This window comes from Passer montanus, unplaced genomic scaffold (genome assembly GCF_014805655.1).
Source record: "Passer montanus isolate IOZ18808 unplaced genomic scaffold, ASM1480565v1 scaffold1, whole genome shotgun sequence".
In the NCBI taxonomy this organism is placed as follows: Eukaryota; Metazoa; Chordata; class Aves; order Passeriformes; family Passeridae; genus Passer; species Passer montanus.
In genome coordinates this window covers 22,923,599-22,948,681 of record NW_024356504.1, presented here as the reverse complement: position 1 = coordinate 22,948,681, position 25,083 = coordinate 22,923,599, and the positions used below count along the sequence as shown (strand labels likewise).

The window sequence follows — 25,083 nt, the reverse complement described above, 5'->3', positions numbered from 1 at the left end:
GAGTTTGTTTTAATTAAACTGAATAACAATTTAAACTGGTCATAATGTATCTACATGGTTTAATTTAATTTAAAATCCTTTTCAAACAATCAAATCCTCTAGCCATTCATCAAAACACCTATCTACTCAGCTCTTTAGAAAATATTCTTGGTTAAGAAACCACCTATGCTTTTTCATAACAATCCTTATTCTGTCCTGTAGGTGGAAATGAAGCAAAATCATATTCCAGACTAGAAAACAGGATAAGAAGGAAGAAACTTTAAAAAACCTGGTAACTTCAGACACTTCAACTCATTCTTCCTTGCATTTCTCAAAATACATGATCTGGTTTTAAAGTCTTTGAACGAAATGTAAACACTAGAAAACTCATTGTTGAAGTATGTGAAGAATAAAGAACCCTGCACTAATATAGTGCATAATGATGCTGTGTCAAACTTGTCATTTACAGTAAATGTCACAATTTCCTTGGGATTGTCATGCCTTTTTTTTTATCTAATTCCTTTTGATGTCTGTCGATTCTCTCTTTCTTTTTTTGTTATTCCCATTGTTCAACAGGAAGGGATGTAGTTTCTGTTCTCTTCAGAAAAGTTTCCAAGTTTTTTACTCCATTTTTTTTTTTAACAAAGAGGTGGCAAAATTTTCAGCTTGCAATACTTCTGTTCTGCCCAGGATATTATACATCAGGAGATTCCTCAAAAAACTGAGAAGTCGGAGAGTTCCAAAAAAGAAAGCAGTTAAGGCAGTCGATGTCTACATTTGGATTTCTTGTTTATGTTACATATCAATGTCTCCATCATAGGCCAGGGTTAGAGGCTTCTGCTGTGGTGGAGGGCTTTGATGCTGCTTCGTTTTTTTGCTGCAAGAAAAGCATGTCAGGAGACAAAATTATAAACTGCAACCAGCTCGAAACATCATCAATCCCCAAACTTCAAATTAAAAAATCAACTTTCCACAGTGGCTACTGAATGCTGTAACTGGGGGGTACCACATGGCCCCTCTGGTGCTTTCATGTGTGTGGCATGGACACACAGCCTGCCAGAAAGGGGCAGCCAGCTGTGCTCCCCATCTGCAGAGGAAATAAAGCACATTCGTCTCCCATGTCTTCTCACAGCTGACAAAACAAGGAGCAGCTCGCAGAAAAATTGGAACATGAACTGTCTGGGAGTGGGATATTCTCATTTTTCTCTGGCGTGGTATTGAAGCAACAATTATTATTATTGAGAAATGCATTTCCTCAGCAGCCTCCAAGTGATGGAGAAGTGTGTAATGTTATTTAAAAAATCCTCTGTATCCTCTGCTGTGAAGCTACAGAGAAATGGAGCTACATGGCTTGGAAAATAAGGGAGCTGCAGCTCCTAAGCTGTTGTTTGAGCTTTTAACCCTTGAAAGAGAATGAGAGAAAGACTGAGAGAGGGAAAGGGAATAAACTGTTGGATGAAAGCAGGCAGTGATGCTGTCAGGCCATGGCTGTGACTCTCTGGTTGCCTGCCCTGACTGGCCAGGGCTTGGGCCAGCTTGCACTGTGAATGTTTGTAAGTTCAGGCCAAATCCTTGGGAATTGCAGGACACCTGGATGCTTCCCCCTGCTCCCTTTCTGTCCTCCCAATGGCAGTGCCTTTGCAGGTACTCAAAGCAGGGAGGGCAAGGCGAGCTCTGCCAGGGCTCACCTCCCCTGCAGGAGGGCAGACACCCCTCACCCCAGAGCCCCTGGACCAAGGTGCAGACCTGGTATCCTGTCCTTAGCAATGGCTGGTAAGAGCAGCTTTAGACACAGGACATGTTTTCACTGGATGTATTCACTGCAAAAACCTATTTAGGGATTTTCTGAGCTGTAGCGAACAGCCAAGAAACCACAATTAACACCAAGAGACCCAATCTCCCTCGAACTCTTAAGCCATCTCTGAATCCATTTATCTTCCTGGCATGCACAGCCCTGGCAGCAGCAAGCTCACAAGGTAATAATGCACTGTGGGAAAAATAATTTCTTTTGTTTATTTTAAACAACCATTTCATCAGACGCCTCCTACTTCTTTTATTGTGGGAGATAAAAATTCCATAGCACCCTTTTCTCCTCCATTCATGATTTCATAGATCTCTATTGTATTCCCACATCAAACATAATTTTTCAATTGAATGTCCCTATTCTATTTAGTCCTTCCTTGAGCAGAAGCCAGCTCCTTGTTCCAATCACTCTCCTTGCCTTTCTTCAGTTTTACTTCATCTTTTTTTTGAAGAATACAATAAAACCCCTTTCTAATACCAGCAGAAGTCTGAATAAATATAAGGGCCTATTGATAACCAAAAATAATTCTTTCCCTGCATGGCCACCAAACTTCTTCACAATAACAGCTGTTAACATTTACAGTTTGGAGAGTTTTAATTACTCTGAAGCAGGGGCCAAAGGAAGGCACTCAGGCAGTCCAGCCTCCATCCTTTCCTGAAGGCTTGACCATTAAATGCCTGCAGTGCAGTGTTGTGGTGTCTTTAGGATTGTTTAAATAAAAGCAAACTAGCTATTATTTAAGGACAGAATACCTGCCATACTCACCACATCAGGTAGGATGTAAAAATCAGGAAAACAATGATGAAGAACCCTCCAGCTGATACTCCATATACCCATATCTTCAGTTTACCATCTGTTGGAAGACAAGGAAGAAGGACAGAGGTAGAAGAGGAGAGAATAAAAAAAACTTTATTCTAAAATACACAAAGTTTTAAGAGATCAATTAAAGAGAAATTAGTATCAGCATTGATGGGGAACACAGCAGGGACTGGCTGGGAGTAATTAATAAACCTCATATTTTTGATAGGAAGATTTCTGAAAAAATCCCTAATTTTAAAGACAAAACTTTAATGGAAAGGGGCAGAGGATAACTGGGGTACATTCCCTCCAGAGCCCAGTGGCTGCTCTGGCAGAGGCAGTTCAATGCTGAGCTGACCCAGACAGACACAGGCAACACCTGATGTGTTTAGCTGAGGGCTCAGAAGGGATGGGATTGTTCTCTATAAATACTTGGGGGTCACTTGGGGTAAACACCAGCAAGCACATGTGGAAAAGCTGCTTAGAACTGGGAAACACTTGGGCAACAAAAGGGAATAAATTCAGCTTGGAATAAAACAAGAATAGGCTTTGTAAGAGTAAGAGGGATAAAGCTGGGAAAGAGCTTTCTGGTTGGGCCACAGAGCAGCAGACAAAACTGGCTTTAAGACAAGGTGATGCTGTGGATTGAGCTCTGTGGGCTGCAGTGACCCAGGAGCCCTGCAGGAACCCCTCCATGCACACGTGGGCTTGAGTCTGTTCCAACATTCCCTTGTCTCAGAACACTTCACTTGGACAGGTCCTTAATTACAAGCTTTGCATTAATAATAACAGCAATTTTTGCAAGATCAATATTTCTGTTCCTCGCTCTGTTTGTGGCTGCACAGCTTTCCTTGCAGGGAGCAGGTTTGGTACTTTTCCACAGAGCAGCAGCAGTCTGAGCTGATTCACATCAGCAGAGCTGCAAATACACATTGGAGGCAGGAACAGGAACCTGTGCCGTGCCCACAGACACGGTTTGACAGAGGCCATTTCAAATTCAGTCAAGTGAGAGGGACAATCACTGAGCCTGGTTTTCATTTTATGTTTGAATGACAAATTTTTTCAAAGGGAAACACATTTAATCAGATCCCACTCTTTCTCATTTTTCTTCCAGACTTTAGGGAAAGGCTGGGTACTTCTCACAGATTTTTTTCTGCTCCTCAAAACACTTGCAGACTGTCTCCCACATGAGAAGAGCTCTGTTCATCAGGACTGGCTTGGCTTGTTTGAGCTCTTTTGCTGAAGTCTAGGTATGAAATTTGTTGCCCTCTCATCTGGAGATGGCCAAGAAATACTTAGCAATCCTGCAAAGGGCCTGTCACAGCCCCATAAAGGCATCACAGCATGTCTGCTGTGAAGGCAGCTCTGCTCTCCATCCCCAGCAGAAAGGCACTGGACCATGTCATCTGACAATTTAAACAATGCTATTTAAATTGCCTCTCAAGTCAAAGAAAAGTTTCTGTACCTGAACTCTGGCCTCTCAGAGTGCAGTTAAGAGAGGAAAAACACAGCCTGATGTGAAATCAGTTCTGTGCACTCCTGTAGAGTGTTTACAGAAGAACAAAAACATCCACCTCATTTAATCAAAATAAAATTAGTGTCCCAAACTGTAGATGGAAAGGGAAACCACAGATAAGCTGGAGAAGGCACAGATACATTGATTGACCAACATAATGTCAAGGATTGTGGTGCTGCAGGGTGTTAAATGCCATCCATGCATGCAGCTCTCACCACAGACCTGCTAATAAGAGCAGAACAGGGTGGTTTCCTGGCTCAGCCAGCAGTAACCACTGCAAATCCCCAGACTAGTGAGCCTGAGAGCCTCTTTGAGGGGAGCAATTACACATTTTGTCATGAAGTTAGACAAAGGGGAGGGTTTTGAAGAGCACCAGCCTTGAGCTGGGGTCTGAAGAGCGCACACAGACTGAAGAGTTACCTGCAGGGTGCCACGGGACTGGTGATACACTTAGCACACATGGGGCACCTTTATTCCCTTCCCATATATTGTTTCTGTAACATTTCTGCTGTAAATTAGGCAACACCATGTTCTGTAAAAGTGCCTCAGTCACTATTTCTGTTGCAGACCTTGGGTGAGAGTTGGCTCACAAGTGCTGCACTGAGCTAAAGCTCTCCAGAAGCTTTTAGTGCTGCAGACTCAAATGCTGGTTTAAAAAGGGAGGACTGCAGCATCTACCTACATCTCCCTCCCTTTTTCTAACCCCATAAAGGTACCAGGCAATGCAGACTCAAATGCTGGTTTAAAAAGGGAGGACCACCTGGTTTAAAAAGGCAGCATCTACCTCCATCTCCCTCCCTTTTCTAACCCCGTAAAGGTACCAGGCAGAGAGATGATACCAAGTAAGACAGCCTGCAGAGAGCCAGGGGTGTTGACAAAAAGGCAATTAACCCCACACCCGTGACTCAAAGTGCAGGTGAACTGTGTGGGTGAACTGGATGAAGGGCTTGATCAAAAAGCAGCAACTTTAAAAGGCTTTGGACTGAGCTCTGTGAGCCCAGAGACTGTCAACGCAAAGGTTAACCACTGTCTGCAAATCAAATATGTAAATGTAACATTCAAAGTGTGATCACATGTATCAGACAGAATTACGGCTCCCTGAATCCCCTAACAGAACCTTTCTCTACATGTTTTCTAAAGTCTTGTGTTCATTAGGAACTAATTGCAAACAAATGCAATGTCAGGTACCTGAAGAGGGGGAGGAACTGCACTGCCAGTATTTTGTAACACGAGAACAGATGCATTTCAGTTGTGCCTGACACATTTGCTTCCCATTTTAAAGTCCTATTTTCATTGCAGGAATTTGTTTTGAATGAATTCATCTTCAAAACAACAGTCATAATGGGAACCAGATACTAGAGCAATGGACCAGTCTGGACACAAGCAGTCTGGGAAGGACTTTGTGCTATGGATGTTAAAGATCCACCTGGGATGAGCTGCCTGGGCACAGCAGCTTGTCTGCCTTTGTGGGATGCTTTTAATGTTGTAACTTCAACCCTCAAGACTAAACTGTACACTTTCTACCCTGTTCTTTTCATATATTTTTGAAATATGGCAAGAAACAACCAATGTTTTCTTTAATGAAATCTTAAGCACTTTCTGGTCTGAAACTTCTGAAGCACTAGTGATCAATATCTTTCCTAGGCCAAACATATTACTTCCAGAAACATCATCAGATAATAGTTCTAAACATCCCCCCAAATCACATATGAGCATACTTTTGCAAAGTATTATTGCTTCATTCTGTCTTTGCTATCTCTCAACATAAGAGATTGTGATTCCTCTGTACAGGCACAAAGGCATGAAAGACAGCACACGAGCTGGGAACTGGGAGGTCGCTCTGCAGCTCCCAGACACAATCTCTGATGCTATCACCTACAAAGCTTGTGCCTTTCTTCCACAGAAACCTTCTAAAGACAATCTATTCCATTCATATTTAAGTTTTTCACCTGGATTAAAAGGTTGAATAGACCATCCTTTGAAAATGTCATGCATTTTGGAGTTGACAGGTTTATTTTTTCCGGCAATGGTCTTAACATCAGCTTTCTTATCTTCTAAACCTGGTACCTTCACGCAGTAATCCAGGAGCCCATTTGATCTCATTACTTCTGTATATCCCCGCTCACAGCCGCAGACTCCTCTCTGGGAGATAAAAGGGAATTCAGCATGAAACCAAGCAATGCCCTCTCACACAACAGTGCACACTGTAGGGAAAGCTTGAACAACCTGCACACGCAAATTCACCACCACCAAACCAAACCAGCCAGGAACTGGTACCTGCAAGCCCGTTTCAGTTCAAAAAAGTCCAAATATATTTGGGGAATTGGTTGAAAAAGAGTCAGTAATTACAGAGAAGTCCAACATATAAACATTTTCATCCCAACAGGCTTAACAAAAGGAATCTGTGGCAAACTCCTCTTGCAAGTAACAATTTTCCCACTAACCCTGCTGGGCAATAGAACAGACAAACCAAAACCAATCCTCCTGCAGACCCAAACCTTCCTCACATGTTTCCACCCCTGTATTTCACAAAGCTATCTAAAATGAAGATTTCTTATGACCAAATATCCATTACCCTGGATCAGATTAAGCAGTTTCTTCAAGAGGTTTTTTATAAGTCTATGGTTTGCTAAATAGATACTCAGTTGTCTGGATTTCTATTTTAAAATGGCTTTTTAATATTGTTTTCCTTTGCTCATTGTCTTATATCTACAATGTCTGTCTGAGGATCTGATATTCTTGATCTGAACATCTGATTGATGCTCCTTTATCTCCTCCTTTACAGAAGTTTTGAACAGTCCCTTTTGTACAGAACAGTACAACAGCACTCAATTAAAATTAAACCAAGAGTTTCAATTTTAAAATTAAAACCAAAACCCCTCCACAGAACAACCCCAAACTTGCAACACCACATCATTTGTGCAGGTTCATGGTTTTCTTCCAGGATGAAATTCCCACAACATCCTCGAGGTGGTACCACGGACAAACTAAACTATTTTCTATGTCCTGGAATGCAATCTAAGATGCGATCTGATTAAATCTCGCAGAGTTAATTTCCCAGCCCTGTTCTGCAGTGAGCAGTTACCTGTGTGCAGTAGGAGAAGGGTTTTCTGCACGGCGGGCTGCAGTGCCGGACTTCGGCAGGTTTTGTCCGAAGGGGACACCCTCCTGCAAAAGAAAACATTGAGTGCCTTCCAGGGCAGGTTTCAAAATGTTTTTGTCTTAGATCACCACAGTGCAAGAAGTGCTTGCCTGCTTATTTTATATAGTTAAATACTAGTCTATTAAGCACATTAACATAATATCTGCAGGCATCGCATTAATTAATTTGCCTTAACAAGGCAGGGAATTATTATCATACCCATCTTGTTAATGGAGAACAGAGATATACAGATTTAAGCAATTTGCCATTGGCCACATAGGAAGTTGGGGACAGAATCCTGAATTAGATGCAGATCTTCTGTGTCCTCATTAATGGCTTATCGACATAAAAAGACATAATCCACATAACGCCCTTGCCCATCCTCACTTGGGAAAGCCTGTACTTCTATAGGAATAAAAACATGTTAATGAGTTCTTAAATACTTGGCAACCTTTGCACATAAGACTTTTGTTATTATCCTAACTAGTCATTATAAATAGAACTAGACATGAACATCTGCGTTTTCATTTCTACTCTCTCCTCATTTACCCTGTGCATATTGAAAGAGATCCCATGGATATGCAGCCCTACTGCCTTTGTCAATCTCACGGAGCTTCAAAGTTCTGACCATGAATTCCCCTTTTCATCCTTCACAGGCAGAATTTGTAGGTCACAGCAACAGCAGGAATCTCACAGTTTGAGTGATTTGAGACTCCTGTGTTTTGAAAAGAAGAGGAGGTACAGAAGAAGGGGTCTCTACCAGGCGTGTGATGCTCTCTTCTGCTCTTCACAGCCACAGGAAGGTTGAGCTGAGGGCTGTGCAAGCCAGCCCAGGCAGCCCTTTAGTATGTGTGCACTCATTTCTTCCCATGACCAGCCAGACAGAAAGGGCAATTAGCCCAAACACTCCTGTGCAATACATGTGTGATGCTGAGCTGACAGCAAGGCCGGCGAGCTCCCACCTGTCCTTCCTACACACAAAAATCCAAACTGAAATTCTGGAAGACTGAAGAAGGATGCCCAACTCCCTCTGAGCAACAGATGCAGAAGCAGAAAAGCCTCTGTGGAGGCATTTCACTCCCAAGTGTACGAGGCCATGTGGGGACATTACCTGTGACATTCATTCCGTCCGAGCGCTGACACCACACCGTGCGCACGTTGTCCCGCCAAAGGCTGGTCTGCCACAGGTACTCGTAACATTTCCCTCCTGCAACACCAACACCAGTTACCCCTCACCTTGCAAGCAGCCCAGAACAAACTCCTGCTGGGCAGGGAGCAGCGCTGTGGCCGAGCTACCTGAGCAGGGCCGTGTCTCCATCTCCTGTCCCGAGCAGCTCTCCCGGTTCTCCGCAGCCTGCACGACGAAGGCCCTGGATCGGGACTGGCGCCCGCTGCTCTCAAAGCTCCTGCCACTGATGCAGGTGAGCTCACAGGAGCTCCACTCTGACCACTCTGTCAGGTGGCAGTCGCCTGCATGTTGAAACAAGAAATCACAGGTTTTCAAAAAGAATTAGCCTTGAAAGATAATGATAAGGGTAAGGCTAACCTAAGCATACAACAGCTTTAATATCTCTCTGGGATATCTCTCAGTAGTAAACAATATTTGGATTTTCTGCTTCATGGGGTATCTCATTTTCTCAAGAAACAAAGGAAGCCTTTCTTAGATGGTCTAGAAACAGCAGACTGAGCATTTACCTGATCTGCTGAAGCACAGATTTGTGCTACAAGGCCTGACAGTACTCAGAACTACAGGAGCATGTCCACCTCAGACAGCTACCACAGGCAGAAAATTCACTGTGACCTTCCAAAGCCTTTACCTGGGCAAGGCACAGAGCAGGGTAACTGCAGAACACTTTCTTTCGATGGTAGCTCACCACATAATGCATTTTCTACTGGTTTAGATGTAGCAGAAACTGATGCATCATGCACTACACAGGTGAGGTTGCGGACTTGCAATCCATCTCCACACTGTCCACCCTACAGGATGGTGAAAGGGAACAGAGACACACATCAATGACATTAGCAAATGACAGAAGAAACACAGTTGATTCTATATGAAAAGTCTTCAAAGATACAAATTTGGTCTGCAACAGTATCCCCAGTTATGAGAAGACAGATGGAGATCTCTTCTGTACACCTCTCCACAGAAGCTTGGAGGCAGGGACAGGGCCACACATGAAAGTGTATTATTATCAAAGGTGTGGAAGAGGATACATTCATAAAGGATTCATACCACCTTTGAGGTCTACCCTTCATGCCTTTTACTCAAATTAATGAATTTCCCGATTCTTAATTAGTGCCAAATTAGATGAGCACAGACATTCTGGGCTTCTCTTAAGAAGCCAAGAGCAGGGCTTGCCCATAAGGAAAAGACATTTCTTCTGCTCTCTTTGATGATACAGCCCAAGAAGAGCACTCTCATGATTTAAACCCTACAACAGCAAAAATCCTTACTGCACTGTGGGCTGTCTGTGTCATGTTCTAAAGGGAGTGACCAGATCTAGAGCAGAAAACACAAATTTATGTCACACACTCTACTGAAACACCGACCCAAGTCAGCCAGCACCTGTCAGCACTAAACTCCATCTGAACAAGAAAAAGGAGGCTTCATCTGGGCCACTCCATGCTCATCATCCCAGTCCTGAAATATCCAGGCATACACCAAACTACTGAAGAGGACATCCTTTAGCAGAAAATCAATATTCCTTGGCTAAAGTCATGATCAAGGGCTGAGGGTGCTCTGAGAGATGAAGCACTGAGGCTATTTCTAGAGAGTGGAATTGTTTCATTCCCATCAGATGAAGAGCTGTGGTGCTGTTGAGGTGCCTCATGTCTGCATGATGCCTTATGAACGCGCGCCTGAAGCCTCGTGGAAACAGGACTTTAGAAAAATTCAGTAAACAAAACTCAAGAAGAAGGAAGAAACATTGCCTTTATATAACCAAGGGAAATGCTCCTTTGGATTTCTTGGCAATGGATTCTTTTAAAATAATGGACTTCATCTGCAGAACAGAATGGCTCCTACTGAGTGCATTCATCCAGCAGCAGGTTTGCTAGCAGGAATTCAAGAACGCCTCTCCTGCACACACCTGGCAGCTTTTGCATTCTCTCCCTCCCTTCTGCTGCAGATCCACAATAAAAGGAGCATAACTGGCTGGATTTAGAGCAGCTGCTAATCTAAAGCATCTTAAAGAAGTATTAGTGTAGATTTACTGTATGCAGCCAGATTCCAAGTTTTTAACAGTGTTTCCCTTTAGTCACTGTGTAACTTACTGTCTTAAATTACTGTTTCGCTGCTGAAACTTCTGCTGTGGTCTGAGATTAATGGTGTGTGAAAAACTCATGCAGCTGTCCACTGGGTTAGAGTGCTTAGAAATGGCTGGTGGGAACAGAAGATGAAGGGAGAATATTCTTGAGGGAAATGGGCACTAATCAAACTGCAGTATTTCCAGTTTGAAGTGGCTTAAAGAATGACTATGTGACTGGAGAAGACAAAAAGAGATTTCAAAAATATAATTCTTCTACAGACAGTATATAATTATTTATATACATATCAATATATAAATAATAAGAAGAATACTGAGAAATAAATAGGTCAAAACAATAAATTTTTCAGTACAACAGTTCCCATTATAAAAGGCCACAGGCAACACTCTTCATTTTTCTATCACCCTAAATTGGAGCTACATTCATACTTTCTAACATCTAGAATTAAAACAACAACAACAACAATAACAAAAAACCCACAAAACCACAAAAAACCCAAAAAATCCAACCAAACAACATAAAAAACCCCCCACCAAACCTATGAATTCTCAAAACAATCCCAAAGAGAAAGATTAAAGATTTGCAAAACAAACAAACAAAAAAACCCAAAAAACGCCAAGAAACCCAAAAACCCAAAAATGAAAAAACCACCAAACCTATGAATTCAGATTACAGATTTACTTTTTAACAGTGGCTCCCTCTTGCTTTTTTTACTTTCAGGACCAGCAATGGGTTTTTACAATCAATTGAACACACTTAAAATGCCACCCTGTAACTTACAGTAGGAGGGAAATGCTTTTTGGTACATTTGAAATGTTCTTAAGCAATGCAGGAGCACTGCATTAACTTCCTTATCATCTTCAAAATTATTCATGTGCCCAAAATTATACATTTGAAGATCTAACGAACAGGTGTGGAACCAGAGGAAGTTTGTGCCAGCAATGGCACACTGAGGATGCAGGGAATTGCTGCTAATCAGAGGAAAACTGCCAAGGAAACCATCACATATTCAAAGCTCAGGGGATCAATTCTGTGTTGTAAATGCTCTTCTTTGGAAGGTGTGATCCTCTGAGGTTTGCCTAGGACCAGGATTTGCCTCTTGCATCATGATCTCCTTGCTGGAAATATGTGGGAATTTGACTTCCGCAAGGGATTCCTGCCATTTGTCTGCAAAAACTCCTACACTGACCCTACTGAGGACACAGTACCCATGCTGGGTTTCCTAAAAACAGGATAAATGTGCCTGTCCATCAGCACCTGCAGGGAGCCTCCACCTCTCACCCTGCTCACCCTGATGGGAAAAGGAGGAGAAGGTTTACACCTTCTGTGTTGGACTGCCAGGAATCTCTGGAGTTCAGTAACACACGAATGTGAGGCAGCATCTCCACAAACCTTCTCTCACATCACATCTGATCCTTCCCACATAGAACACCCTAATAAGACAGGAGGTAACAGCCCTAATGAGATGCTTCACCCAGATGTGCCTTGAAGAAAAGTTTTCCCTTTTTGGCTTTTACTGGGGTTCATGTGTTAGCAATTATTTTAGGTAAAGAGTTGATTGGGCAATGCTTTCACAGGTTGATGAGCATTTAATCAGGTAAAAGTCTCTCTAATGAGGGAGTGTTGTGCGATCACATTTAAGGGAGTGCTTTTAAAACCATTAGAAAGGAAAGGTTCTTAGTCTTTTTAGGAATGTCAGCCAGCTCGTGGTTTGATAATGCCTGGCTATTCCACTTATATTCCCTTAATGGAAAAAATGATGAACAGTGTCAGACACTGCTAATTTTTTTTCCTTTTTTTTAGCTAATCAGAGTAAACCATTTCAACTCTAGGAGGAAAATTATTAATGTCCTGTAACCCTTTAAAATTGGATGTACTGACCAGTTCCTAAGTTCTGCACCCCTCTGAATGCAGGGGAAGTGCCCCATGCTGCCACAGGTGTGCCTGGGATGTGTGCAATTACACACTGATTTCCATACTGTGACAATCAGCAACACAGAACACTTAGCAGGCTCTATTCCTAACCACAAAGACACCTCTAATTATTCACATGAAGTCAATTTAGCATAAAATAGTCCTCCTACAACTAGGAATTGCAGTCTCAGTTATAATACAAGGAAAAAATATTTTAGCCTTATACTTAATTGTCCCATTTCTATTGTTACAGGAAGATACTTTCACACCATGCATTACAGCTTTACCACAGGATGCTTTACCTTATTTCACAAAGCATCCTTGAAAACAGGAATTCTGGAAGCTTTCTTTAGAATACAGGCTTAAGCTTCTTTTCAGGTAAAGCACAGGAATAAATCACCCTGTATTTATGAACTACATTTAATTCCTAAGCACCTCATTAAAGAGAAGTGAACATGAATAGAATGGCTTCTCTCCAAAACAAAGCAAAGGGGAGAGAAACTGCTCTGTGGTAATTGAAGGAGAGAAGCAGGCTCTAACTCACTGAATGCAGGGATGGTATCTGGGTTATGGAACGCCGTGATCACTCGCTCTGAGCTGAAATTTAGCTGGGTTTGGGATGGGCACACTTTAATCTGCACAATGTGTTATTTATCTGCAATAAGCCACGGCCCTAATTCAGCTTCCCTACTAATTTTTTTATCAGCTGTGCTAGCTCCTGTGGCTGAAAGTCTCTTCCCTGATGTTTAACAGAATCTGCTTATGTTAGCTGGACAAAATATCAGCTGATGCTATCATTTTGTTCTATTTATGTTATACATATGTTTTATACATTTTATACATGCTGAGTACAGCACATATAAGGACCACATTCACATCACTAGTTGCAATGAGTTGTTGATTAGAGAATATATAAATATACTTCTGTTTCTCTGATCTTGGATTGTCACAATCCAGATTTAATTTGTGAAAACCTGAGAAAATTCTGGGTATTTATTGTGCCACTTACATATTCACTCCACATCCCTCCACCACACTGAGAAACCACGTAGGTATTCAAGGCAGTGGCAGAGCAGAAATCACAAGGGATGTGTGTCTTTGTGTGCATTATTGGCTTCAATCTCCTACACGATATAATGTGGAGAAGCAGCAGCCACAGATCTGGCACAGGTCTTGTCCCCTGGGACCAGAGAGGGCTTGTTTCCACCACACTTCTCCTGCCTCCATCTCACCAAAGCCAGATTGAAGCAGGCTGATAAACCCCACTGTGAAAGATTCACCTCTGCTTAAACTGGGTTACCAACTAATACGTTTTAATATTGGAAATGTGATCTAACAGATAAGGAGAGAAGAAAAAGCATGGAGGGGAAGAAAAAGTCAATTCAAGCCTGATGGAAGTCATTGCCAGTGAAAAAATGATGACCCCAGTGCTGAGCAAAGGTGGCAGGCATAGGGACAGCACATGGGAACTGAATCCAGACATTTTTAGATCATTAAAAAGATAGCCAGGGTAAGGAGAAAGCAGAAACCAGCCCTTCACAAAATAACTCACACTATTGTACTGGAGACCTGGGGGGGAAGATGTGCCATACAGTCCTTCAAAAAAAAAAAGGAAATAAAGATAAAATAGGCTAAGCTGTCTTGATATCTAGTGTATCTATTTTTTTCTTAGAGATATTTTATGTAATTAAATCATAGGTCACCATGACTATGCCCAGTCAAAAACATTCCCTCCATAAATCCCCTAAGGTAATTCCATGAGCTCACAGTACTTCAACCCATATCACCTCATATGAATGGCTGCTGATGGCTGGAAGATGGGGGGCAGGGGTCCCCCACTCCTGAACTTCCCCCCCTTCCCTACAGACCTCCACCAGCCACAGAGACACCACCAGCAATTAATCCCACGATGGGTTTTGCCACTGACCGCGGGCAGGGGGAAGCTCTACCTGGAGGAAGTCCTACCTGGACCGTGCAGGGAGACCAGGGCCCCAGCAGCCAGCTGTAGCAGGGCTTCACCGGGCAGCTCCTGTGCTGGGTGAGCTGCTCGGGGCAGGGTCTGCCCTCCCCTGCTGCCCGCAGCACCACGGAGCGCCCACGCACCATCTGGCCTAGGACAGGCAGCCCGCAGCCCGGCAGAGACACAGCCAGAGAGGGAGACAGAAGGGAAGAAAGACAGGTTTTGTAATTTATCAGCATTCCTAGTTCATTTCCCAGAGCTAAAATCTGTTAAAAAAAGCAATTAATTGGGAAGACTGGATAATAGGGATTGCTAAGTCTAAGAAATGCTGTCACTGATATTTTCAAGCACACTTTTTAAACATGGTTCGGTATGTTTTCCAAATATAGTATTTGTTTATGCAACACATTTAAATACTTGACTAGATCCTGATTATTAAATATGACAGAAAAATAATTCCTATGGCAGCAGCATTTCTACCATTACACATTCAGTATGTTTCCAGAGATTTTTAACAAATGAAATTTTCTTTTTATGAGCAATTATGTGGACCTAATTTGAAAACTGCAAACACTGTAGTGGCTATTACCGTCCATAACCACTTCTACCATTTTCATTAAAAAACCTATTTATTATTGGTGAAAACTTCTTCAGCCACTGAATGGAAAAAGCAATTATGGTACTACTTTTGAACTAATAAAACTGAATATATTCATTAAACTTACAGCAATTCCATTTCTGCCTCCTTTGCTGTCCATTTATGTCCAGGAATGTTTTCACTCAAAATGTTTCAATTAGAATTCCATCTCCAATTAAAAAGAAAAGTGGAAAAGAAAAAGCCCTTATGCAGTGGGATGCAGAAGATTGTGCTGAGGATAAAATTTCTGCCCTGTCTTTCAATACATGTGGATTTGAGTTAAAAAGTGAAAGGTCTGGGCAGTAAGGGCAGACAAATACAACAAGGCAGAGGCGAGTAGTAATTGCTAACCCAGTGCAAAGGAAGAGATAAGGTGTTGTGGTGGAGCTCTCCCTTTTGGATCACCGCCCTTCAGCTGCTTTTGTGAGCAGAGGGGAGTCTGGAGGGGGAGCAAACACCCTGCAAAACAAGGAGGCTGCAATACCCAGCCAGATCCTTCTCCCAGCTATTTATGCACATGATTTTTAATTAAGGACACTGCAGGTGTAAGGCACATCTCTGATATCTGTCATCATGACTACCCAAAGGGCAAAACATTTTAGCAAATAAAAGTCGAAAGCAGACACACCTGGAAAAAGGTATCCACACTGATGGATACCTTAGCAAGCTCTCTTACCTTTATTCCCTTGCTCTGATCCACTGAATTCTGTTTTTAAACCCATTAATACCAATTTTAAGACTTGTTCCTTTTCCAGTTTAATCCCCCAGACCTGGGGAGTTTGTAACAGAAGTGATGATAAAAGATGTTACCCACATGACTGTGCATTCAGCCAGCACAGAATTGGATACATTAGGAGGTGGAAAAAATCCTACCAGCTGAGAGGAAAGGAAGAATGAAGGGAAAAAGGAAAGGAGAAGGAGGAGAAGCATGGGAGAGAAGAGGACAGGAAAAGCAAAAGGAAAGGGGAAAGGGGAAAGGGGAAAGGGGAAAGGGGAAAGGTCCTGTTGTTCACTGAGAGATCAGAGCAAGGGAAGAGGAATCTCCCAGCCTGCTGCTGGATGAACTCCACAACAGCTCTCCCCAGCCCCACTGGCCAAAATTAGCTGTTCCTTCCTCTTCAGGCAGAGACCAAATTTGCCAAATTAGTCTAAATGCTGAATGCTGGGTGTTGGTGGGCAATGGAAAGGCTCTTTGGGAAGCAGTGGGAAGCCTGTGGCTGCAGGGCTCTGGGGCACCCTGCCAGGCACCAGCTCCCTGCATGGAGCTAAGGAAAAGGAGCTCTCCTAAGGTTAAAAGATCCAATTTCATTGGGAGGGACTTGAAAGCCTGAAGCATTCATCAAGCTATTTTAATTTACTAAATCATTTCCTTTCCTACACTCTGTTTAACATGTTTCTAGCAATATGTAAATGGGAAGATCATTGAACAGAAAGAGGAATTAACAACTTTTCTTTCCCTTTTGGTTTCCTACAGTTGATTATCCAAACTACTGAAACTCACTACAGCCCCAGTGGTCAGGCTTTCTTTTAACACTGTCAATGAATAACTGAAGAAAGAAATTTCATTGAAACCTTTCTTTGCACAATGTTTGCAGTGAGTTTAAGGCTCTATTTTTTTTCTTCAAAAACATTATCTAGGTGTTCGATTACCACTCAAGTAGCAGAAAAACTCAATTTTTTTCTTTTTAAATATCTTATCTTTCGCTGCCTATGCAGAACAGAATCTCACTGCATCTCAAATTAATTTCTTTCCAATACAAGCTCAAGAAGAGTTGAAGCAAGCCTAGTTATTTCTTTAATCTTCCTTTGAATTTTTCTCTAATTTTCTAATGAATTGGCCACATCTCTGATTCCACTGCTCTGCAATGTTATGTGATACAAAAATTAGGACAGAAAGTGTGTTGAAATTGAAAATAAACATTTCTTCATATCCTCAAATTAGTTTTGAAATGGAAAAAACAAAAGAGGCCAGTCTTGTTAATGCTGGTCACTTAAAATTCTGTCTTGTGTCAGCAGCAAGAATTGCAGCTCAGGAATATAAGATTATATTTCAAATCAGAAGAGTAAGATTTTTTTTTACAAAAAAAAAATTCTTGCCATTACTTGCACTTTATCTCCACAAAGTGATGTGTCACAGCTGAAACCAAGAAGACTCAAACTCCTGCTACATTTCATCCCAGTCCCAATGACCAATGTGCTGTAAGCAGTTTAGTGAGTTTGAGCAGAGCACATAAAACACAGCTCTATGAAGGAACCACAAGACCAGAGCAGGGATCAAGTCACTGAAAAAGCCTTGGAGGTTGGGTTAGGTCCAGTCACAAGCAAGTGGGGCAGGTGATAAATAGGGCTTTTCATCCCCTTCCCATTGCCAGGCCCTCCAGCAGCCCTGCGGCATCCACAGCAACATCTCCCACTATCCACAGACTGGAGCTTGCCAAGTTTGAGTAGCAAGGGAGAAAGCATCACAAGGAGTTCTTCTTCAGAAAGACAACACCAAAAATATTTTCCCAAATTGGTGATGATCCAGGGACGAATACAACAACCAAATTTTTCCATTGTGTACATCCTTGTGCCCCTTCACTTCAATCCCACAGGTCACTCTGGTGTTGGGATTCACATCTCTGCAGCCTCCTATAGTCCCTGGGGCTCTGAGGACTGAGTAAGGAACAGCAACATGTTCAGGCCTGGTAAATCCTGTAATTGATCTGATAAAGTCAGCTTTGTAAGTGGCAAAGCACAGCTGTAGGTGGTTTTATACAGTTTAGCAGTCCTGTTGGAGAGCTTGAGAGAAGCCAGGTGGGATTGGAAAATGTTTGTGTAGAAAAATTCAGCATCCTCAGGTATTCATTTGCCTTAACAAAGGAAACTCAATTTGCTGGGGATTATCCTTACCAAACATCTTTCCAGTAATGTTGGTTCAGGCCAGGGAAGCATCATCCATTAAAGCAGTTCCATACATCTTTTCATAGCAGTACAGCAACTGATATAAGGAACCTTATATATAACCCAGTGTCAGCCTAAAACCCTATCTACATCCTGAGCAGATGCTGCCCAGAACTACAGCTGCAACAGGCAAACATCAGTTACACATCTCCACAGGCTCAGCACAGGCAGGAAAGAGGGATCTGCTTCATTCATCATCATTCATGAAAATCAATATATTCACCTTTGGCTGCTGTACACCACAACGTGTAAGATGCCAGCACCACATGCACAGCAGCACCACTTCATGTTTAAATGCATTATTCCATAAAATAACACCTGAGTAAAGGTACCACCCATTAAAATATATCACATCAAACTGTTACTGGAAAAGAACATAATAAAAATGTTAGCAACAATCCTTGAGTAAAAAAAACAGGTGAAAATACACATCCAGTAACACTAAATTTTGACCTGAATTTAAATTCTGTTTCTCTTTGAAGTCCTTTATGGTGTTTCTGCACACTCTCCAAAAAAAGCCAGAAACACAAAATATTGTTGTGAGCTGACCCAGTAATGCTGCATTTAACTTGCTGTGAGTTATTTGTGCACACCAGGCACCTAAGCCCTGCATTTTCTCTGTACCAAACTCTGGCCAATTACTTACTGGCAAAGGAAAGCAGTTATGAGTGTTTACTACAGCCAATTCCCACAGCTCGTTTATTGTTATCCTTTGTTTTTTTCCAATCTAATTTGAGGCTTCATCCTACTCCCACCAATACCCATGAGAAACCCAGGGTACTTCAAAGGTGTCGCAGTCCATGACCCTTCTGCAAACCCTTGCTGTGCTCCTCTGAAGCACCACCTATAGATGAGTGCACAAGTAAAATCTTCTCTGTTATTGTTATCATCCAGGAGCATTTACAACCCAGTGAAGCAGCTGAAGTGACACTGTCTGTGCTGCTGGAACCACACAAGGGCCACTGCCACAGGATGGTGCCACGGTAGCTCCACAAGGGATGTTTGGTACCACGGTAGCTCCACCAGGGATGTTTGGTACCACAGTAGCTCCACAAGGGATGTTTGGTGCCACGGTAGCTCCACCAGGGATGTTTGGTACCACAGTAGCTCCACACTCCTGAGTGGATACAGCAAAAGTCAGATCAGGACTGAGGCTGCAGGAAAACAAAATGTGTGCTCGGAATAACTTGGGTGCAGAGCACTTCAATCTCACTGATGCTCCTGCTTGGGCATGAGGTTCAGAAGACTCTTGGGTCCCTGCAAAGTTGTTCAAGTGGTAGAGAAGGACTGAGAAGAACTTGGCTTCTTCATGACACAGTTTGTAAGACAGTTTTCCCAGCTGCTTAGCTGCTGTAGGTTCACAGAGGAGTATCTCCAGATTTTAAATCCATGTTAAACAACAGCAGTAGTACAGTGGCCTGTACAAGACAGTTCTCACCAGCAGTAAGGCAGGGTTATGATCTTTGAGGATCAAGGATGACCATAAACCAGGCTGAGCTTGGGCTTGACTGTGTGGTTCAAGCAGCCTCAATGAGGTTTGGCACCCAAAGCCAGGATAATCACTGGAAATTCTCTTTCAGCAAGGCACAAATTTTTCCAGCTTTCTTCTGATTTAGGGCATGAAGTAACTCCTTGTACTTATTGGCAAGTCTTTAACCAGTCTTTGGAATTTGCACAAGCATTTCAGGATCAGGGGCCGAATACAAGACACATCTTCACTCCAGTACCTCCTTTTGCAAACTATGCAATATAAGAGCTCAGGATGGAAAAACCTTCAGGTACGATTTAGGGTGAGCTGCTCCTTGAGCATGCTAAAAGCCAGAGAAACATTACAACCTGCTTTTGCACTGTACTCTGTTTAACTTAGTAAGTGATAGAAAACTCAAAAAATTAAATTAAGTTTATTCAGCAACACAAGCATTAACACTCCAAAATGGATTTTAAAGAAAAAAAAATTTGGAATTAATAGTACTCCCAGTGTGTTGTTGTTAAAACACTGTCCATGAATTATTCATTTCTGTTAAGAAAGCACTACTTCACAAACGGGCTAAAAGCTCAGCAAAGAAAGAACAGCACTAATCCAAATATTAAGCTTTTTCTGTAACACACTTTGATCTCTGGAATCCATCTGAAGGAATCATTTTACGGAAGTTAAGAGCTTTTTTCTTTTTGACCTTAAGTGAATTTGATTCAAATATACATTATGGCTTTTGAATCTTAAAGACCATTAGCTGTACATCTAATGCACATCAGAAGCCTGGAAATAAAATCCCAAGCTTATTGAGAATAAAACCTTCAATGCATTTCCTCATGTCAATACTCAAAGGGTGTTTTAAATCACATAAGTTGAAAAAGGTCCTAATCCTTTCACTTTTTGTATGCTGGTGAGCACTACTGGCTACAGAAAGTCTTGCTGAAGGTACTGGGGTCATGTAAGTGTTCAGGGACCTGTGGATGCAAGATGAGATAGAGGCATACACTACATGATGAAAAATAGTCCTTGTGTGTTTTCTTCAGTAGGATACAATTATGTTCCCAAAAATTACTTCACCAGAGAATTTGTATTTATTTATTAATCTCTTCAGAATCTTTTAACACTCCCAGGCTCTTTGCTAGCTTTACATACTCCCCAACTCTGGGGTTGAACAGCTGCTGTGACTGAACTCTGAGAGTTTCAATTAATTAATAAATAATCCTCCAGACATCGAACTACTTTTTCCCTAAGCTGCATTTTTTACTTTAGAGTACTTTGAAAATTGCCTGCTTTGCTCTAAACACCCACCACCTCAGGACCCCGAGAGTGTCCAAAACCACCTCTGAAGAATTTGTGTGTGGCTCGAGGCTACCCCTGAGCTGTGCACCCCTACTCAGGGACTGCCTGAGCCCACCTGGGGCTGTGGGTGCTGTCTGTGCTGCCTGGCTGAGCTGTGGGGGCAGCAGGGCAGGCAGGGACTCACCGCCAGTGCCACACGTGTGGGAGCACTGTGACCAGGCTGACCACGGCGAGAGCTGGCAGTCCACGGCACACCCCACCGCGCACCGGCTGCTCGTGGGCAGGGGCTTCTCCAGGTGCAGCTGTGGCAGGGAAACACAGGCATCAGCTTCCCCAGGCCCCAGCCACCTCCTGCCACAGCCAAGCACCCCAACAAGAACTGGCAGCAGCTCTGCAGGGCACCAGGGAGGTGTTTATGGGGAGCTTTACCGAGGGTGCCACAGGGGAACGCTGCTTCAGTGTTGAAGAGTTTCACATTTAAGCATCCCTCAGTGTTTGGGTCTCATTCCAAAAGAACAGCCTTAGATTTCCAATAGCAGGACACAATCCCCTCCCTGGCCCCCAGCTTTGGGATGCAGGGTTGGTAGCCATGCCCCATGTGTCTGAGTCAAGGAGTGACACCACCCGCTGCCACCCCTCTGTTTCCCAAAGCCCCCAGCACCATACAAAACCTTTCCACCGTTTATGGGGAATGTCTTAGCGTGGATCAGGAGGCCCTCTGGCCCCCAGCTTTGGGATGCAGGGTTGGTAGCCATGCCCCATGTGTCTGAGTCAAGGAGTGACACCACCCGCTGCCACCCCTCTGTTTCCCAAAGCCCCCAGCACCATACAAAACCATTCCACCGTTTATGGGGAATGATCAGGAGGCCCCCCATCCGTTTGGAATGACAGGCCCTCTGGGTGTGTCCCAGGCTGCTCACCTGCTGGCACAGCTGCATGCTGACCGTGGCCCCGTCGCTGCGCTGGCAGCTCAGGAGGCGGCGGCGCTCGCCGTGACCGCAGGTGGCATTGGCACCCAGCTGGCACCCGCTCCAGCCTGCAGACACAAAGCAAAGGTGCACTGCTGCAGCTCACTTTACAGCAACACAGAATCATGCAATCACAGAATGGCTTGGAAGGGACCTTAAAGATTGCACAGTTCCAACCCCTGCCGCGGCAGGGACACCTTCCCCTAGACCAGGTGGCTCGAAGCCCCATCCAGCCTGGCTTGAAGCCTTGAACATGGGTGTTACCTGCACCTACAGCAGCACTTCCCCACGTCAGGGCATCCCACAGCCAAGAATAACCCCCCCACAAAAGAACAGTTGTTCTCAAAGCCAGGCAAGCCTCAGAGGAGACACGTTCTCTCCGCAGTCCGATACCGGATCCCGCGATGACACTGCTACATCAGAGTGCACATGTTGAACACTGATAAAGGCTATCAGTTCAATCCAGTTGGCACAGGTACAAGATTCTATTGTCTGAAGTAAAATTCCACTTTGATAAAGCAGCTGGGGAAGTTTCTGAAGGGGAGCTCTGGTTTAACCTGTTTTTGTCTCCAGGCAAAGCTATCCATTATTTAAAACTGAACTCTAATAGTCATGAAATAAAAGCAGTATTTCTAGCAGAAGGAAATTAATATCTTATTACGTGTCTGAAATTATGTTGGTCAGAATACAACTAAACTGAAATAAGCTTTAAAACACCATTTAAAATAAACAAAAAGCATAACAGAAGCCACTAAAATTTCCATACACCACCAATAAATAAGAAGGATGAGAAGAAAACCTATTACTTTGTGTCTTCCACCTCTGATAAACATGAACACATAAATGTTCTGCATTTCTGAAATGTGATGATAAAAAAGGCATCATCCTGCTGCCTGTGTTTCTAGGGCTTTTATTACAAACAGGCTGAGTTTATATTCATAAATTTTATCTTGCTTTGTTCTCCCTTCCCACCAGCCCCCAAACTCCTCTTAGATCTCTCCTCTGTATGCCTTTCTCATTTATTTCAGCTGGTCAAAACAAAAGGAATTCTTCAGTTTTGTTTTGTTCATTTGTTTGCAACAGAACCAATTGCTTCTAAGGTCCTAAATAATGCATTCTGCTCTGAATATCCTATGCCCAACCAATATAACTCATATTGCCTTCAAAGCTGGTTTCTGTTGGTATTATTGGCTTCACCAGAACCACACAGATGATACTCTTTTAATTGGAATTTTGTAATTAATTATGTAGATAAGCCACTGAAAATCCCATTTAGCATGCTTTATTTCCAATGTACTCACAACAACTTAAATACAGAAATTGTGTATTTGTCTACTAATGTGTAAAAATGTAGGCGTGTAATTAACTTTATTGAAACCAACAATGTCAAGGCTTTAACCAACACCACAACCAAACATAACTAAAAACACATAGTAAGGGTATATTGAAAATTTGTACCTACCTGTTAGGTTGTACTGGTATTGGAAGCAATTTTGATTAAGAATACATGGCTTCATTTGTGAAACTTCAGGGCAGGGCTTCGAACTGGCAGGAGACCTCAGCACTTGTCGGGTTCGGGTTTGCATAACATTGGGGTCACACACCTGTACAGAGAAGGGATGGACAGTACAGAGACCCCAGTAAATGACACAGACATCACTGACCCCAGGAAATCACACAGACACCACAGACCAGGGCTGTTCACACACATCCACGGCCACATGGAGGCAGGATACAATCCCACTCCTGTTCTAACAATACTTAAAAGCACATGAAAGAAAAGAAATGTGGTTCAAAGTTAAGAATCCAGTATTACAAAAAGTCATCTTTTATCCACCCTATTTTAGCCTTCCTATACTATTTTTTCCATGTTTTTTGGTAAGGATCCTTGGGATAAAGACTGCACCACTTTGCTGTGCACTGCTTTGCACCTTCTTCCAAGACCTCCAGTAAAATGCCACAGTACTGAATAACAGGACAGGATTTTTGTCACAATTAATGCACGTTTAAGTAGTATCTGATGTTACCACAAAGCACTCATTTAAAAGGAGAATATTTGTAATTGCATATGATGCTGACAAGGCGAGGTGACTTTTCAGAGTATGTGATACCAAATACTGATGTCCAGCTGCCTATAAACCAGGACATGCTTGTTTACATTTCCACAGAAATATGAACCAACTGAGGCAGGTTTCATTTCTATTTGTGCATCACAGGCATGAAAACTGTTTGTTTTCAGCAGCCCTTGATCCTCACTCTCATAGCACTGCAGCACAGAGCTGTTTTCCCACAATCCAGTAAGGGGAATAGGTGAGTGGAAGTGGTCACAGCAAACCCAATGGAAATAAATCACTTATTAAAAGTATTCACCACCATTTACTGAACAAGATGACCCATTTAATTCCTAACATTTTCTCATTAGGATTGCTCAGGAACAGCAAAGAAAACAAAAGAAAAAAACAAAACAATGCATGTAGAACCTCATTTTCATAAATGCTTGGGGATTTAAAACATGATTTTTCTATAGAGTACTATAATTACAAAAAATAACTAACAGTTTAAAACCATGGGCTTATTATCATGCAACAAACAGCCTGCAAACGCTGAACACTGCACGGGTGGAAGTGTGAATAATTCCTGTATTGTGAATATTAAAGGCAAAAGTAATGGCCTTGCAGCATAAGTCTGGATCTCAGGCTGCTGCAAACTGGATTAGCTGCACAGATGACAGCAAAACTGAACAGAATAAATATCAGAACAAATGGGAAAAAAAGTCTGGTCTGGTCTTAAAATACATTGTCAGGGCCTATTTCCTTATGTTTACACTACATGAAGGAAAATCCATTACATTTTTATTGCTGACACACACCTTGTCAAATCATTTTAAATGGTAATCTTATTTGAATACCCTTGGTCAGCTAAAATACCCAATTGTTTCTAATTATCTGAAAATTAAACCTATGCTAAGTGTTTACCAATAGTTTACTGCCTTTTTCACAACTAATCTGATTGTTCATTCTCACAACTAACACTAATAACTTAAATGATTTGCCAATAAAGCAAAATGACTAAGGAAAAAAATCAAAGCATGTATCTCAGCAGCTACTCCTAATTAATGTTTCTCTGAATTATGGTACCAAGGAGAAAAAAAAATAAAATCAATGGATGCTGTGACAGAAGCTGTCTGTGCCAGCTCAGAAACACCAGCTTTTGCTCCCTTTAAAATAAGAACCTGCAGACAGAAAATATGCCTCATTTGTAGATAAGTAAATTCTTTTAATAAAATAGTGTTTTCCCCCTGTCTAGCATAGCCCCTTTGTGCTCGATTATAGGACACTGCTGCAGCCCAGTGCTGTCACACAGCCCCAGAGCTCTCCTGGCT

General features: G+C 42.5%; 1 protein-coding gene across 3 annotated transcripts in view; it reads right to left on the bottom strand.

Moving 5' to 3' along the window:
- Positions 1 to 768: 768 nt before the first annotated feature.
- THSD7B (thrombospondin type 1 domain containing 7B) overlaps positions 769 to 25,083 on the bottom strand; it is a 299,219-nt gene continuing 274,904 nt past the window's right edge. For all 3 annotated transcript variants that reach the window (XM_039702274.1, XM_039702266.1, XM_039702283.1), the window contains 11 exons: positions 23,164 to 23,305; positions 21,654 to 21,769; positions 20,918 to 21,035; positions 14,386 to 14,531; positions 9,057 to 9,216; positions 8,536 to 8,709; positions 8,351 to 8,446; positions 7,183 to 7,265; positions 6,047 to 6,239; positions 2,549 to 2,636; positions 769 to 856 (listed from right to left, as the gene is read on the bottom strand). In XM_039702274.1, the coding sequence (XP_039558208.1) occupies positions 775 to 856; positions 2,549 to 2,636; positions 6,047 to 6,239; positions 7,183 to 7,265; positions 8,351 to 8,446; positions 8,536 to 8,709; positions 9,057 to 9,216; positions 14,386 to 14,531; positions 20,918 to 21,035; positions 21,654 to 21,769; positions 23,164 to 23,305 (1,398 nt within the window). In that variant the 3' untranslated portion in view covers positions 769 to 774. The remainder of the gene's footprint in view (positions 857 to 2,548; positions 2,637 to 6,046; positions 6,240 to 7,182; positions 7,266 to 8,350; positions 8,447 to 8,535; positions 8,710 to 9,056; positions 9,217 to 14,385; positions 14,532 to 20,917; positions 21,036 to 21,653; positions 21,770 to 23,163; positions 23,306 to 25,083) is intronic.